The sequence below is a fragment of the Cimex lectularius genome, unplaced genomic scaffold (assembly GCF_000648675.2).
Source record: "Cimex lectularius strain Harlan isolate CLEC.00 unplaced genomic scaffold, Clec_2.1 scaffold101, whole genome shotgun sequence".
Taxonomy (NCBI): Eukaryota; Metazoa; Arthropoda; class Insecta; order Hemiptera; family Cimicidae; genus Cimex; species Cimex lectularius.
Window position 1 is genome coordinate 546,186 of NW_019392806.1, and position 16,441 is coordinate 562,626.

General features: G+C 34.1%; 1 protein-coding gene across 1 annotated transcript in view; it reads left to right on the forward strand.

Moving 5' to 3' along the window:
• LOC106667729 (phospholipid-transporting ATPase ID) overlaps positions 1–16,441 on the forward strand; it is a 36,754-nt gene that overhangs the window by 4,143 nt on the left and 16,170 nt on the right. Inside the window, exon 2 of the mRNA XM_014395856.2 lies at positions 6,789–7,072. Coding sequence (XP_014251342.1) covers positions 6,844–7,072 — 229 coding nt within the window. The 5' untranslated portion in view covers positions 6,789–6,843. The remainder of the gene's footprint in view (positions 1–6,788; positions 7,073–16,441) is intronic.

Below are 16,441 nucleotides of genomic sequence, written 5' to 3' on the forward strand. Positions count from 1 at the left end.
TATTGATTATCAATTCATACTATCAGTCTCCAATGTCTCTCAAGTAGTATTACTATAAATTTTAAAAAACGTAGGTTAAAGTCAAAAACTAAAAAATATCGAGGTGGTGTTTCTATATTTTTTACTGGGAGTACAAATCAAGAATTCAGTTCAGAAGTTATTTAAAAAAATTGTATTAGAGATTTTTCGCTTTTCAGATCATTTCAATATTTCACAGCTTTGTTCCATACAATCCCCTGAGTCTTTTAAAATGTTAATTCTACAATAAATTTTATTGCACTAATGGAAAGAGCATTGGAAACCCTATGAGATTCATTTTTTTTACCTTAAGCAAACAAAATAAAAAATCAATTAGAAAGTAAAGCTACATAATATATCTTATATAATATATATTATTATTACTACAAAGTTCTGTCTATATTTATCTATTTCATCTATCTGTCAGTATTTACAGAACCGATAAAATCTTTTAGATACTATAGACAAGAACTTTGAAAACTCCTGAAGGATTATCTTCCAAGTGATTTTGTATTTTGTTTGTTTAAGGATGCAATAAACATAATTATCGTAGGGGTTTCTATGCTTTTTTCAATTTTTATTCAAATTTACTGTAGGATTAATTTTAAGGGATACTAAAAATAAGTAAATTATTTCAAGTACAATTCAGAATTAGACTTTCAAAGTCCAATTTGACGCGTAGAATAACCTCATGAAGTATTGTCCAGTCAGATTCTTAATTTTATTTGGTATATTTCACTTTAATCTTTCACAATTTAAAAAAAAAGACTAAGTATCTGAGTTAACCAGATTGTAAATTAGATTATACCAATGGACACCAATGGAAAGGGAATTGAATTTCATTTTATTTGTCAACGTTTACCTGTTGGGATTATTACATTTGTTGTTCGTTTGTTAATCTTTCTTAACATGTAATATATATTTAGCAAATTATCTACTTTGATAAATGGTTCTGTCCCCAATAAATGGAGCGAATGGGACCAGAGCTTCTGGAAGAACTTTCTTAGGTACATTTACGTTTTTGTAGTCAATTGACTAAGTTACTTCTTTCAATCAATTAATTATTCTTTTTAAGGTCTTGGTTGAGATAAAAAAGTGAGCGTCACGAGCGGGATTCGAACCTATGACCTTCGGCTAAATACGCCGCTACTCTACCACTTGAGCTATCGTGACTTTGATCCTCTCAGACACCAACTCTTTAGTTGAACCTACTTTCTTAGGTACCTTAGTGCAGTCAAACGTCCATTCTGTATGGTAATCAGTTTCAGCATGGACGTTGATTCAACCCCATACCACTGCTGATTATCTTTGAAAAGAAAGGCTTTGACGCATGGCACATGAATCACAGCGTTTTTCACGTGTTCACTCGTTCCCGGTCATCTCATTGCCACATACGAAACTGACCATCATCGGTGAGAAGAACCCCCCCCCATAGTGCAAGCAAGATGCTGATTTTAGTCGCCAAAAACCTGATGCGACAAGCTGACCCTTACCTTACGCACAGTTTGGAGCTGTCTACCTATCAAGGAAACTTCTCTAACCGTCTTACATCGCGATCGACCACTACCTTCTCTTAGATCAAGACTTCCGGTAACCCTAAACCACTGTAGACCCGGTACAATCAGGACTTAGGCTCTGTAACAGATGCGACGGACGTCGTTGACCAAAGCATTTTCCCAGGCGAGATCTTCTCGACTTAAAATCAAGCTTTTTTTAAGAAAGACAAAACTTTTTTACTCAAATTTGTCTTACCAAAGAAAACAAATTAAAAAACCACCAATCACTCGATAAGTTGGCTCTGGAAGAATGAAATTGAACTGGTTTTCTTTATTTTTAATCAAAATAATTTAAAAATTCACTAGTTTTCGTGGTCCGCTTGACCAGTTAATATAATTCAATTAATTAAGGTTTTTAGTTGAGATAAAAGGAGAGAAAATTCAAAAGCAGGGGTTAAGATGGGAAGTTAGTGTCCGAGTGGATCGAAGTCACGATAGCTCAGGTGGTAGAGCAGCGGCGTATCTAGCCGAACATCGTGGGTTCGAATCCTGCTCGTGACACTGACTTTTTTATCTGAACTAAAAACCTTAATTAATTGAAATAATTTAAAAAGATTAGTAACATTAATAATCATTTTTGTTTATGTTAGATCAAAAACAACCTATTTTACCTATGAAAATAGCGAAGGTCGTTCAAATAATGTCTCTTTTATCTTTTCTCGCTTTTGCAATCGTTCTGGAGAACAAATGAGCTCTTTTCAGAACCGGCATTACCTTCATGGACGTTACAGTTTTACTAATAAGTAAAACTATTCACGCGATATCTCAAATGTATGTCATTATATTCTGAAACCTGTGGTTAGAGTAAAAATCATTCCCAAATTAAAGGCTTTTCATGAACCTAAGTACTGTTCGCTCGATAACATATTCTCATTGTTTGTCTACAATTGTGCTCATGAAAATAATAACCGACGATTTTTAATTTTTTTTCTATATTGTATAATTTATTAATCTTAAACTCAAATTCTCCAAAGGAACTAAACGCCTCGCCTGTCACGGTTGGATACTGTGTTAAACACTTGACACCCCTCAAGAGGCTTGTCAAAAGCAGTCGACGATCGAGTTTCCGTTAAGTTTACTTTCTCGTTTAGCCGCATGTACTAAGTTCATTATTCAAAAGGCAAATTTTCTCATTTATCAACTTTTAATAAAATTCGCAAAATTTGGAAGAGTGCTGAAAACACAAGATTGATTATGTTCTTTGGAAACTTTCACAAAACCTGTGAACTGTAAAAATAGTTAATAAAGACAAGCAAAAAACACGTATTTTTAAAATTATCAGCATGAATGCATACACATATTGCGTTAACAATCATTGCTGAAGTTTACAACTTGACTGACTTAAACAGGTCTTAGATGACAAACATACAAGAGGGGCCGAGTGGTCCATTTGCCACGATAGCGGTTCTGGGTTCGAATCCCGGGACAGCTCATGGAATTTTAATTGGAAATAATCTATAAAAGGTATTGTAAATTCTGACCCTTCGTATGAATTAAAGCCCATATGTATGACAGGAATTACTTTTTTCCTTACTTTATCATGTTAAAATTATTATTTACTATGACAAGCTCATATGCTCTGTTAAACCAAGTAATGTATATGCAGAAGCTGTAAGACTAAAATTTATTCATTTCGTTCGATGAACCATTCACGTTAATGATATCATGATAAAGATTAAAAACGACCCTGGAAACAAATTCAACATAAACATTACATTTTTAAAAAGAGTCTTATTCAAGAATTACATGCATAGATTTTCGAGTTTAAAATGTAAAATATTATGGATACATATAACGTACGATGTATGATACGATACATAAGATAAAAGCAAGTTAAGTGAAGTTACTCTTCGTATTTCTTCAACTTTTTCCAATGCCGAAATCACAGGATGTGAAAGAACTTATCGCAGCTTTGTTTTTTCGGTCGAGAAAATCGGGGATTTTTGTTTTTAAAACTTAATAAACTCTGAGGACCTGTTGAGTGTAAAGAATGGGTCTGAAAGCTCGAAGTTCAAAACAGTGTCGAAGTTCCGGGAGTTCCGGGAAAATTCAATGAGTTTTTTCCCAAACTGATTCTTTACTTAGGGCTGATTGGATTTTTACCTCCAACTTTCCTTAACGTGTTTAAACTCAAATCAAAACTAATACTTTGAACACATTAATTGTTATTAAGGAATTGTCAAAATATCTTCAGCAAGTACCATGCATTATATCAAGTCAGTTATTCTTTGTTAATGAAAACATAAAAAAACAATACAACATTTGTTAATGATTTCTTATTGACTTTTCTTTTGCTGTGTCGTTTTTCTATCAATGGACAATGATGTTGGTTTATCATTGAAGTCCTCCAGTGCTTTTTTTATTGTACTTACTTAGTCCCATTCTTCTTGATGTTCTTTCTTCACACAATTATGGCGTTTTCTCCCTTAATGAACTTACCTACTGAACCTCCTTACCCACCCATCCAAACACCCAGATCTTCTCTGTTTTTTCAGACACATCAAGGATTCCCCATTACCAGATCCCAAGCTTATCTTATCTCTGACAACAGTGGTGTTCTCCTTTGTGTTCTGTTATATATAAAGAAACTACTAAATTGAAATATATCGTGTCTTGGCAAAAGGCCCTTGGAACCGAGAAAATATTTTAAGTAATTTCATCTCTTGTTTGAATGTGGTTTTCTGAGTTTCTTTGCATGTATATCATAGTAGAAATAAAATGTGGTAGGGTAAAATTTTATTTTTTGTTTATTATAAAAATTCATACTTAAAAGGCTTTAAGAGTTGGATAAATCAAATCCTAGACCCAGTTCTAGTAAGGTTAACCAACAGGATTCGCACGTGTAAAATTTTATTTGCCCCGATGTCCAGTGAACTTTAAAAAAATGCATGTGAAATTTATTACACCTGGTTTTATCCATAATCAGGTTTGTAAGCGAAGTTTTGTCTTTATGTAATTATAAGTAAGAAAAGTAAGAATGAAATCATCAAAAATTTCTCAGACGTTTTATTTTATATTTTCAATTGTAATTTATATCAATATATTATTATAATTCTAAGATATTCCATAGCGTGTCGTTTAGGAAGTTCTAAACCGTTTAAAGTTGTTTATACATTAGTTAAGTGACTTACTTTGCTACTTTGTTATGTATTGTGTTTACTACATACGAAATTATTCTCCCACAGATTGAATCTTTTCTTGTTGCAAAGTAAGTTCAACCTTTTTTCTTTTCGTAACAAGGAACAAAGCTGACTTTTTCGGCAGCCAAAACACCCTGAATACAAATTTTTGGGAAAATCAGGAAAGATTTTTTCCCTCTTTTTTTCAGTTTTTTTTTTTTTTTTTCAAAAACTCGATTGTGATAGCTTTTAAGCGACTCTACCGATCTTTATGAAACATTATAGTTGTTTAGAATACAATAAAATTCACTTAATGGCGTAAACCTAGTCTCCGCAAATCAATTTAACCAGAGTTATAAAATAAAAAGTTTTGAGTAGTTTTTGTTGATTTCAACTTTTTTTTCTCGCTTATAATAATATAAATATCAAAGTCTGTTGTTAAAACAGAAAAATGCAGCTTACAAAGGTTGTAATGCCGTTGGTATTGATAAAATCCAGTGGAGTTACGAATTTTTAGGTGGAACACCGAACATCTTAGAAATAAAATGTGGTAGGGTAAAACTGGTTATTTTTTGTTTATTATAAAAATTCATATTTAAGAGGCTTTAAGAGTTGGGTAAAACAAATCCTAGTCCCAGTTTACGTGAAGACTCTTTTCATTTTTGTAACTTTTCGTATAACTAATCTCGTTTAATAAGATCCTGCGTCTTATTGACTTATCCAGGATAAATCAAAAATCGGCTGATAAGTAAAATTACCTTGAAATACATGCACAACAAAAACAGAAAATCATATTTTTAAAGAATTATATTAATTATTGAAAATAATTTGTTGAAGTCGTGAAGAGTGCTCAAGAATGAGGTGGTTTAGAAAAACACTTTTTATTTTTTTCCGACGTTTCAACCGACCTTTATTCGGGTCATCGTCAGGGCATAAAGTGTGGAGCTATTCTTATGGTGTCATATTGGTTTTGTGTGAAAGTGTTGTGAAAATTAGGTTATTGAACATTTATTTAGAAATCGTGAGATGCGGTTTGGTGAGATGTAGGTTTCAGAAAAACATTTTCTTTATCGTGCCAACGTTTCGATCTTTATTGAGATCATCTTCAGGGCCTTGTGTTGTCTGCATTTCAGCAAAAAAGTTCTCTGATTGATGGCCGAAGCGAGTTTCTTCTCATTGTTGGCGATGCCCTTCAGTATACTTTTAGCTTCGTGTCTATATGTAGTTGCAATTTGTTCATAGAATCCAATGTTCTTCGAACGCAGACAACACAAGGCCCTGAAGATGATCTCAATAAAGATTGAAACGTTGGCACGATAAAGAAAATGTTTTTCTGAAACCTACAACACACCAGACCGCATCTCACGATTTCTAAATACATATCTATTAACGGTCACTAATCACCACACATTATTGAAAATATTCGTTGACGACTTTAACTATTTCTCTATTTTTCCATATTATCGTTATTTTATTAACAACTCGTAATCAAGAGCAATCCAAAAGTTCCAAATTTCTCTGCTCTAAATTTAAAAATGACTAAATCACTAGCACTCTCAACACGACACACAATCGTGACACATCTACACAGAAAACACACACGTTGAGCCCTGAAAATGATCTAAATAAAGACCGAAACGTTGGCACGATAAAAACAAATGTTTTTCTAAACCTACATCACACAAAACCTCATCTCACGATCTCGAAATAATCAAAAATGATAAAGTTGACTGATAAGTTGGTGTTTAAAATAAAATGGTTTTACAAACTTAAACCTTTTCCCAGTTGATTTTCGGATAAAATAAGGTTATTTGTTAGGTAGGTTTTTATTTTTAACTTTTAAAACTAGCAACATTTACTGTATACCTGAATCCAAGTTGAAATAATCTAGTTATTAACACAACAGACTTCAGATGTTCATTATTGATCAACTGAACCAGATATATTAACATTAGGGGTAAAACAAGAATGAAATCACTCACTTCTAAAAAAATCAAAAAGCTAGTATTAAATTGCCTGAGCCTTTTTTCTCACAAAACAACGTTAATGAAATTGAGATAACGTCAGATTACGGATTCATTTCAATCGTGCGCAGTTATAGAAGATAAGGCTCATTGGAGGGATGACGTTGGACGAGAAAGTCTCTCGAAATGGGCCAAATGCGGGATGAAAGCGTCGAGCAGGAAATGCTCGGAGGAGGCCGAAAGGATGAAGAAGACGAAGATATCGGCTACCGGTCCAGGCCTAGGAGAGCGAATGGTTTCACAGAATTTTGGAACAAGCTGGACAGCTGGGGCTCTAGAAGGAACAGGTACAACAAGAGAAAGAGCGCACCTCCGACACGAAGACGAACTCCGTCCGGTTTATTGCAAACACGTAGTAAGTACAATTGTATTTCAAACCAACAAATATAAACCATCTCTTTTCAATATGCGTCTTTGTACCAGTTAATTTTTTTTAAATTGATAATTTTATCTCCTAAGGGGAAGACAGTTTAAAGAAATTAAACTGTATAAATCTGCTTGAAACAATAAGTTGACAAAGTTGTTCAAGACCAAGAAAACTTCCAGAAACTAAAAGATGAATCAGCAAAATGCTACGCTACTACACTGCACTACTCATCGATCAAAGTTTGTCTCGTTTGAACAGCCAAAAATTTTATTAAAAAATCTTTACTTTAAAATTTTACTTACTTTAATTATTAAAATGTGTGAGCTCCCTTGTTAGGAAATTGTGTGGCAGGCAATAACCAGAGACACACATGGCACCATTTACACCATTTACCAGTAACTACATTCTACTACAACCCTTAGACGACTGATAACCTTGAATCGGCAATATCAACCAGGGTGTTCATCACACAAGAGAGATTTTAATCAATTGACTAGAACACGACTAACAGCTAAACGAATACTGTAACGATCAATACTCCAGATACCTCAGACACTGGCCACCAACTCACTATGACAGTGGCGACACGTATTCCCAAGTATAAGAACACGGCCCTCTTATACGAACTGACGGCAAAATATCACAGCTATACGCCACACATCGCGACATATACACACAACACACTGACATACTGGAACTTCTCGGTTGTGTCATAACACCAAAACCTTTACGCCTATTGAAGTATAAAAGGTTATCCTCAACCTTCCTAGAAACAACTGCTATGCAGTCCGTGTGACTTAATCACGTTTTATACCTGATAACCTCCAAAATTTCACTTCAGCTTTTTCGCAAGGCGATACTAATTGGACCTATGGGAATTCTCGTCCATTCTCATGATCCTCAAGCCTACCAAACTAACTATATTTGCTCGTACCGCCCTATAAATCTCCTATCTACCCTCGGCAAAGTACTTGAGAAGCTACTTACATCCGTGCAAGAAATCATATCCACAACCAACACTGTAGCCACAGATTTGGCCTGGTAATTATCACCCCACAATCAACCAAACTAGTAGAACACACTCTCAACATAAAATCTCATCCAATCTGTTCGTTTCTTCAATGTTACCTACCAAACCTCAGTCTCCCCGATCCATTCCATCTTCTCAGGTGTTTCCCAAGGGAGCCTAGGTTACTTTTTAACATATACACCAATACATTCACCCATAGAGGCTTCAGACCCACGATACAGCATTCTTCTCTGCAAACCAAATCCTATCCTAGAAGTTCGATCTCTCCGAGACCGCTTCCTACCTTACAACCATGATTCTGTAAGTCACACACTCACAAGCGAAATGTTCCTTCCCGAATGACTCAAATTCCACTTCCTGCGGGAAATCGGTTCAAACACTCGGGTCTGAACACAGACAAAATTGATTTTGGTTGACTTGAAATCCTCGACTTAAAATAGCATAATTGAATTATAGGTACGAGACAACAAAAAATACCTTACCAGATTTCTTCTAACTCCTATAAGAAATTTAACTATGGACTGTATAGCACGGCTAATACCTTCAGTCGAAAATTGTCCGAAGGATTCAGCCATGCTCTTTTCTTTGTTAGTAAGCGTACGAGACTGAATACGTCAACTTCCAGCCAAATTATCTCTTCATTCCAATTCTCTCATCCGTAATCTATACACTCTTACCCTACCAACCAATCTCCTTAGAAAGTTGGAGGCTAGTTACCAACTGCGGACTTGAAGTCATCTATCGGATTCATTACAGTCGAAAAGGCTGCCTAATGTCATCAATGGATGGCTTCCATCCACGCTTAACCTATCTCCTTATTACAGAAATGATGCAGTTGTAGATTACCTAATAATAAACAAATGTAAAAATAAAAAATACTGTGGGATAAAACGTAAGTTATAATTATTACAACAGAAAAAAGAAAACGTTTATTTAAAATATAAAAATAGTTACGTCATCTATCTTGTTTGATAATTTTCATGATGCGATAGTTAATGTATGTCCTCATTAAGTACTTCATACCATGATTTTTTAAAGTAAAATTTGAACAAGATAACAGCACGTATTTTGTGATATTTTATTTATATTTGTTTTTCAGTCAAACTAAAATTAAACATTGCCTAAAGAGCACAAAAAACAGTCAAGTGATATGCAATCATACTCATGACGCATACGTCATTCACAAAAATCAGATCATCTATTTTTATACTCTCGTATTTTGTCTTTTTGTGGGATCATCAAACATCAATCAAACTTAGTATTGTTTAATAAAACACACGATTGTTTAATATAGCAACGATTTATATTGGAATTTTGATGTAATTTATTTTTTTATTTTTGAGCCTATAAATTGTTATAATGCTGTTGTCATGTCTGATGATATTCCATGCCTAAAAGCCCAAAATACCGAACTTTTTGTAGTATTACATATTTTAAAAAATCGTATCCCAGGAAATTCTTGGTCGATTTCGATGATTTTTTTTAAATGTACTTTTAAGATGTAATAGATTAGATGGTCTTTTATTTTTAAGTTGTATTAATTAGTTGGTTAACCCAGTACGTGAAAGTAATTGAAGACTTTCTTTGAGATCTTGTTTGTCACATTAGCCAAAAAACTTATTAAAGAAACTTATGGGAATATACTTACCCGGTTCATCTCTTTGCAACTTTTGCCTGTTCCAAACCGACGTTTTATTGGCTAGAAGTATGTTTTACTACAATACCATTCTTACGCCGCGTGTGCTTAAAAAAATCAAGTTTCCCTTCTACCTGTTTATTTGCCCAGTTGATTCCGTTTTAAAAAAAGACTCATTGTTGATCTTTTGCTTATCTCGAAGGTGAGCCGATCCCAGGTGTAAAAGTAGCATCGTCAGTTTTTTTTCGATATTTTGGTCGGCTTATCACCCTCGAAGATAATCCAAAATTTATATTGTAAAATAGGGATATTTTATCAAGGTTTATTTTTGGTAGTCAAAGTTTCTCATTTTTGTATTCTAAACCAAAAATTTATTTTCTTTGCAAGTACAATTTAGCCATTTGTTATAGTTGAAAGTAGGTCAAAAATATTGTTATCGTTCCTTTCGTGTTATTTTTGAATTAAATTGTACAATGTTGCAAAAACATGCTAGAAAATTGAAGACAAAACATCAAGACTGTAGCGCAAAATTTATATATTGCAGAATAACTGGAAATTTCATTAAAGAAGCCTGGATTGAATGAAATTTAAAATTTGAAGCACATCGTAACGGAATGTTTATAATTTGATATGGAGGTGTTTTCAGGTGTGCAATCTTGGTGAAATCTTGCCTGAACCATAGTGAAAATTGTACCAAAAAAGCAAAATCACAAAATTAATTTACTTATTTTACAAGAACCGGCAATTTTAAGGATAAAAGCTAAATCTAATCGATAATTCGTGGATCATCTTATTTCCTTGAAACTTTTCCGGCTAGTTGAAAATTGTCCAAAAATTTGTAAAATTGATAAATGTAACCTGATAATGACCGCAGTGAACGGTTCCCGTTCTACCACAAAAAAGGGTTTTTCTTTCGAGTTTGAAAACTTAATTAATCAGTGACTAGTGAACTCGGTTCAAGCATCTTTTAGAAAATCAGCATTTAGAACATCTCATAATCTAAAATCCTTTTGAAGCTTTGGAATTTCTCTTTTTTTCTTCAAATCTGTTTAAATCCAGATAAACGGAAATAATAACTAATTTTGATAATTAGCATAAATAATTTGTGCAATCTACTGGCTGAAATTAAATTATTTAAATATAATAGTTTCCCTCCAACAACAACAATAATTATTATTATTTCATTTTTTATAGTTGGTGGATTTTTATTAAACTTGAAATGTCTGTTTATAGCTTTTATTTTAGTTACTGTAACAAATATTGTATACAGAATTGAAAAAACATTTCAGAAAATTATCCCTTGGTTTTCATTAATAAATCAATAAAATTAAATATGTTTATTGAAAAACACTTATTCTCTTTGCAACGTTTACGTGCTGTAAAAGGTCATTTTAATTGTCAGAAGTGTGTTTTTACTACAGAGGATTTTACACAGCGCTTTTCATTCTTCCTGTTTATTTGCCCAGTTTATTCAGTTAAAAAAAAGACTTTGTTGATCTTTCACTTATCTCGGAGATAAGCCGATCCCAGGTGCAAAATTATTATTTCCCTTGAGTAAAATGATAAATTATATGTCAAGTCGCATCGAGTTTAATCATCAGATTTGTTAATTATTAATCATCATATCCGGGCTCTCTATGCTCTTATTTTTTTTTTTTTTTTTTTTTTTTTTTGTTCCATAGCATCTTACTTGATATTGCCGGTTTTTAATAAGCAGATATCCGTTTATATTTTCTGCACAACAAGAGCGTAATAAATTCAGTATGATATTGTAATTTTAAGGGCAAGACAAAAAAAAATTAAAGTAGGACTTGATACATAAGACTAGAAAATTAACTTTTTTTCTTGTCTTTGTTATTTATTGTAGGGGTTTTATTTATTTCAGAGTTTCCCAGCGTGTAGTTTTCGGGTATTTGCGAGACAAATCCACTGTGTCTTCTCCATTTTTTCCTTTTATTGACTCCAAAATTTATACAGCCATCATTTTTACATCTTATTATTATTATAATCAGCCGGAGAAATATTAGCGGCGTGGGGAGTAGAGCTGAACCGGGTGGAAACAGAAAAGCTTCCCAAAACGTCCCCCTGGTTACTCCCCTCCTTCATCGTACGGTGGGATATGGCCAAATTAAAGAAAAACGAGACACCCGAGTATATATATAAAGCAATGTTTGAAGCCCTAAAAGATGAATATAGACATGCGACATCCGTCTTTACAGACGAGTCCAAAACGGCAGAGGGCGTGGGGTGTGCCGTGTACACGGAGGGAGAATTTAAACAATTATCGCTCCCTCCTGCCGCAAGTGTGTACACGGCGGAACTAAACGCCATATCCCTCGCACTGAGCATGATAAAAAATAAAAACGACAACTCTTTTTTGTTATGTACCGATTCGCTCAGTGCGGTCCAGAAGCTCAGGAGAAGAGCCTCCGTGGACCCCTTAATAAACAAGATAAAAGAACAGTTAAAAGGGATCGATGCAGTTGGGAAGAAGGTCGTGTTGGCATGGGTTCCCGGCCACATAGGGATAGCCGGGAACGAAGAAGCAGACAGGGCGGCCAAAGGAGCCGCTGGAATGCCCCACGACGTTTCCCAACCTATACGCCCAGCGGACCTAAAACTACTAATTTCAAACTCAGTAAAAAAAGAATGGGAAACCCGCTGGGCTCGAAGAAATAGAATTAACCCTGCCAAACTGTGGCAGGTTAAGAAAGAAGTCGGTCCCTGGTCCACGGAGAACGGTTCGAAAAGGGAAAAGGCCATACTGACAAGACTACGCATAGGTCATACAAGAATAACGCACGGGCACCTTCTGAAAGTGACCAGACCTCTATGTTTCTATCGAGTGTTGTGTTTGTGCTCATTTCTTGTAATGAATGTAATTTATTAGCGTGAAAGGAAGGGGTTGCTTATAACCCCGCCACGAGGAATATCGAGTACTCTGGGGAAATGAATGTGACCAGACAGGTACAAACGAGAGACTAGCATTGAAGAATATCAACGTAGTATTTATCTGATATCAGAGAGTCAGTAACCAGATCGAGACGCTCAAATGGCTGCAGTTTAAAACAAAATATGCGCGAAAGAAAAGAAAAAGATGGAAAACACGCAGAGGGCCGGCGATGACCTCAGCTGTTTCTCAGCCCATAAACTTCCCACTTATATCATAATTACATAAACATATAAATATTTCCTAAAAACTAAATATTATAATACTAATATACACTTTGTATATCATTATTTACACAATTATATTAATGTTCCTAATAAAACTATACAATTCAAGTACACAGCTAATTCGGTTGACCATATTAAAGCTTTGTATCCATAAGGTGGTTGAAGATTTATTTCTTTGGCATTTGAGAGGCTGTCGAAGAAATTTCCGCGTTCATTTGCATGTTTCTTGCAGTGCATGATGTGTTCGAGATCCTCATATTTTCCGCAGTCCTCAAAGCTCGGTGACGGGTTATATAAAATCTGTTGAGATATCCTTTGCACAGTCCATGATTGGATCTTAATCTTATCATTGTTTTGCAAAATGCCTTGGTTATGCTACCAACGGAAACGTATTTTTGTATTTGATCCCTTTGTTATTTGACGGGTATTCAATTTGGCAATCTATTGTAATCTTAATACAACATGAAGATTTTCTGGGTACTGGCGCTTTCAGAAAATTGCCCGTTTGAACCCTGTTTGGTTTTTGATCTAGGTGCTTACTATTTTATGCCCTTTAGACCTGATCATGGCTACAAGTTCAAAGACTCCTATAATGATGTAGTCCGCAATATACAACTTTTTGTCATTGCGAAGTTTTTGCACACAACTCTGTACATATTACCACTTTCGGGAATTGCTTGTTGTTGGCATATTTCATAGCTTCCCTGATAGCAACCAATTCTGCAGTGTATATATGTATAAATACTGTGGGAGTGAAAACTTTTGACTGTAGTTTTGTACAGGATCATAAAATACACAACCTACTAGTCCATTTAGGAGTGATCCTTCGGTGTAAATAAGATGTCCGTCCGGAAATCTCGCATAAAGATCACTCAGATATTTTTGGGTGACTTGGGTTTTAGGCGCGTGTAGTTTTCGTTTGTTTGCGAGACAAATCCACTGTGTGATCTCCATGAAATATTTTTATTTTAATAGGAAATTGCTAAGATAACGACGAATCACAAATATTTTTATTTATTAAATACTATTTTTCTGTTCTTTTTGTAAGGATATTTTTATAACGAATTGTAAAATATCGCAAAAATAGATTATGTATGTCCTTTTGTACAAGACAACAAATAAGATATAATAAAATTTACTTCATTCAATAAAATAGTAGTAATCGAAATAAATTAATTTTAATTTTTAATATTGTTTAAGTAATAAAAGTATTATAATTCATCGTTTAAATAATTTAATTATTATTATTAGTATTTACAATTTTTTTACTGTTTGGGAGTTTTTTAGTATGTTAAACTTGTGAGTAAAGATTTGATTTTAGGTGGGCTCTCGATCGATTCCGATTTTACAAATACATCGACATCATAAAACCTTATGGGTTTCATCATCATGTTGCTTTTGTTTTATAATCCTCCTAGACACGAATGCCCGAATCAATGGTGATGAGTGACCCATCATATCAAAGCCCGATTTACCAGACGGACATCGCAAACAGACCAAACAATTAAAAAGACCAAGCAATAAAAAACTAAACGGTACGCCGACCGTTGAAATGTTAAAATGGCCCAGTTTTTGATACGGAGTTCGAAAACCCGAAACCAGTTCGTCAAGGGGTGGTTTAATTCCTTTTGGAATATAAGTGGCCATCGTAATCGATGCTGTCCATAATAAATTACCTGCCCTCTATGTTCGTTCAACCGGTAGTTTGATGATTTGACGTGGTTATTTGAAATTTTTGTAGATAATGTACAATTTAAAATTCGAAATAAATTAGCCAATGTTGAGTCTTTCCGCTGAATTAATCAATGAACAAATCATCACACAATTTATGTGATTGAAAAAATATGATATACACATTAGAGGAAGAAAATGAACATAATTTTTAAATGTACTATGACAGCAGAATAGTCATTTAGTCAAAGTAGGTTTCACTGTACTTTAAAACAGTCCTGTTTCCTACACAAATCGGAGCAGGAGATCCAAATACTCGCTGCTCAAGCACAACTCTTATCGGTCGGCCTTCCTACTCGCACTCTATATGGAGCCAAGGAATGGCGCCCTTAAATGAAGTGGGACTCATTGAGCAACCTTTCTCCACATGCCGAGGACACACGGCCAGTAAGTGTTCTTGTGTCAACCTCACATGGCCCATTCTTAATCGACATTAATGATCCCTCTTCTAAGATTCAGATCCTTTTAGGATTTGTTAATTATATGATTGTTATATTTTATGTACATTATTTCCTATTTACATACAATTCACTCAATAAAGGTAGTGATGGACTCGATATTCAATAATATATATAATTGAGGGTCGATGTGTGTCGATTCCCCTCTCATACTACACATTCACTCTAATAAATACATTCATTCAATATACACAAAAGGAAACACAAAACGAGATATCTACCAAGCACTATATGCAATAACCCAGATCTTTCCTCCAAAAATTAGAACAGGAGACCCGAATACTCGAGTGTGGTTTTTCTCTACTGTTTGTATTTATAATATTGAATGGGTAGAGTATTCGATATTCCCTCATTTACCGCTCTCATATATACTACATACAATTTAAACAGCCCTATTTCCTTCAAAAATCGGGACTGAGGGCCTGAACACTTGTGGCTGTGGTCAAGCACAATTCTCATATCAGGTGACATTCCTACTCGCTCTCTATAAAGAGCCGAGGAATCCTTCATTATGTGGGAATCATTAAGCAATCTTTCTCGAAACGTTAAACTCAATTCCCAGCAATTGTTACATGAATGCATACCTGTCGTTGTTTTTTGGGAAATAAGAGCTGTTCAAGTCGTTAGGAACTAGTAGTTTGTTTTGACATTATTTGTTACTGTGTACATTAACACATCATTACGTACCCTCTCAGGCTCGTAACGACCTAATACACTTTTTAATTTATTTTAATGTTTTGACTTCTTATAGATCAAAATATTTCTCTGAATATTTCTTGCATTCAGGCTTACAAAACGTTAATATTATTATATATTAATCCATTTATGTTTAGTATTCTATTGGCCATACTTATTATTTCAATTAATTTTTTTTTTGTAAGATCTTGGTTGAGATGAAAAAGTTAGTGTCCCGAGCCGGATTCGAACCCAAGACCTTCAGAGTGACACGTGACACTAACTTTTTCATCTCAACCAAGACCTTACATAAAAAGAATAATTAATTGAAATAGATGATATTAATTCTAGACTTAAATTCTGCCGACTTAAAAAACAAAATAAATGTTGTTTTTATAGTCTGTATATAAAGTTTCAATTATCAACAGATTATCAAGTAACTGTTATTCGATTCGTTATTATATTGATAAAAAAGCTCTCTCCAAAAGTCGTGGGTTCGAATCCCGCTCGTGACACTAACTTTTTCATCTTAATTAATTTGGTCAATTAGACCACTAAACATAAATAATAATATTAATAATAATATAAATAGTTAATAGATAATTATTACTACCTATATACTTAAATTCTGCCGATTTGAAAAACAAAAT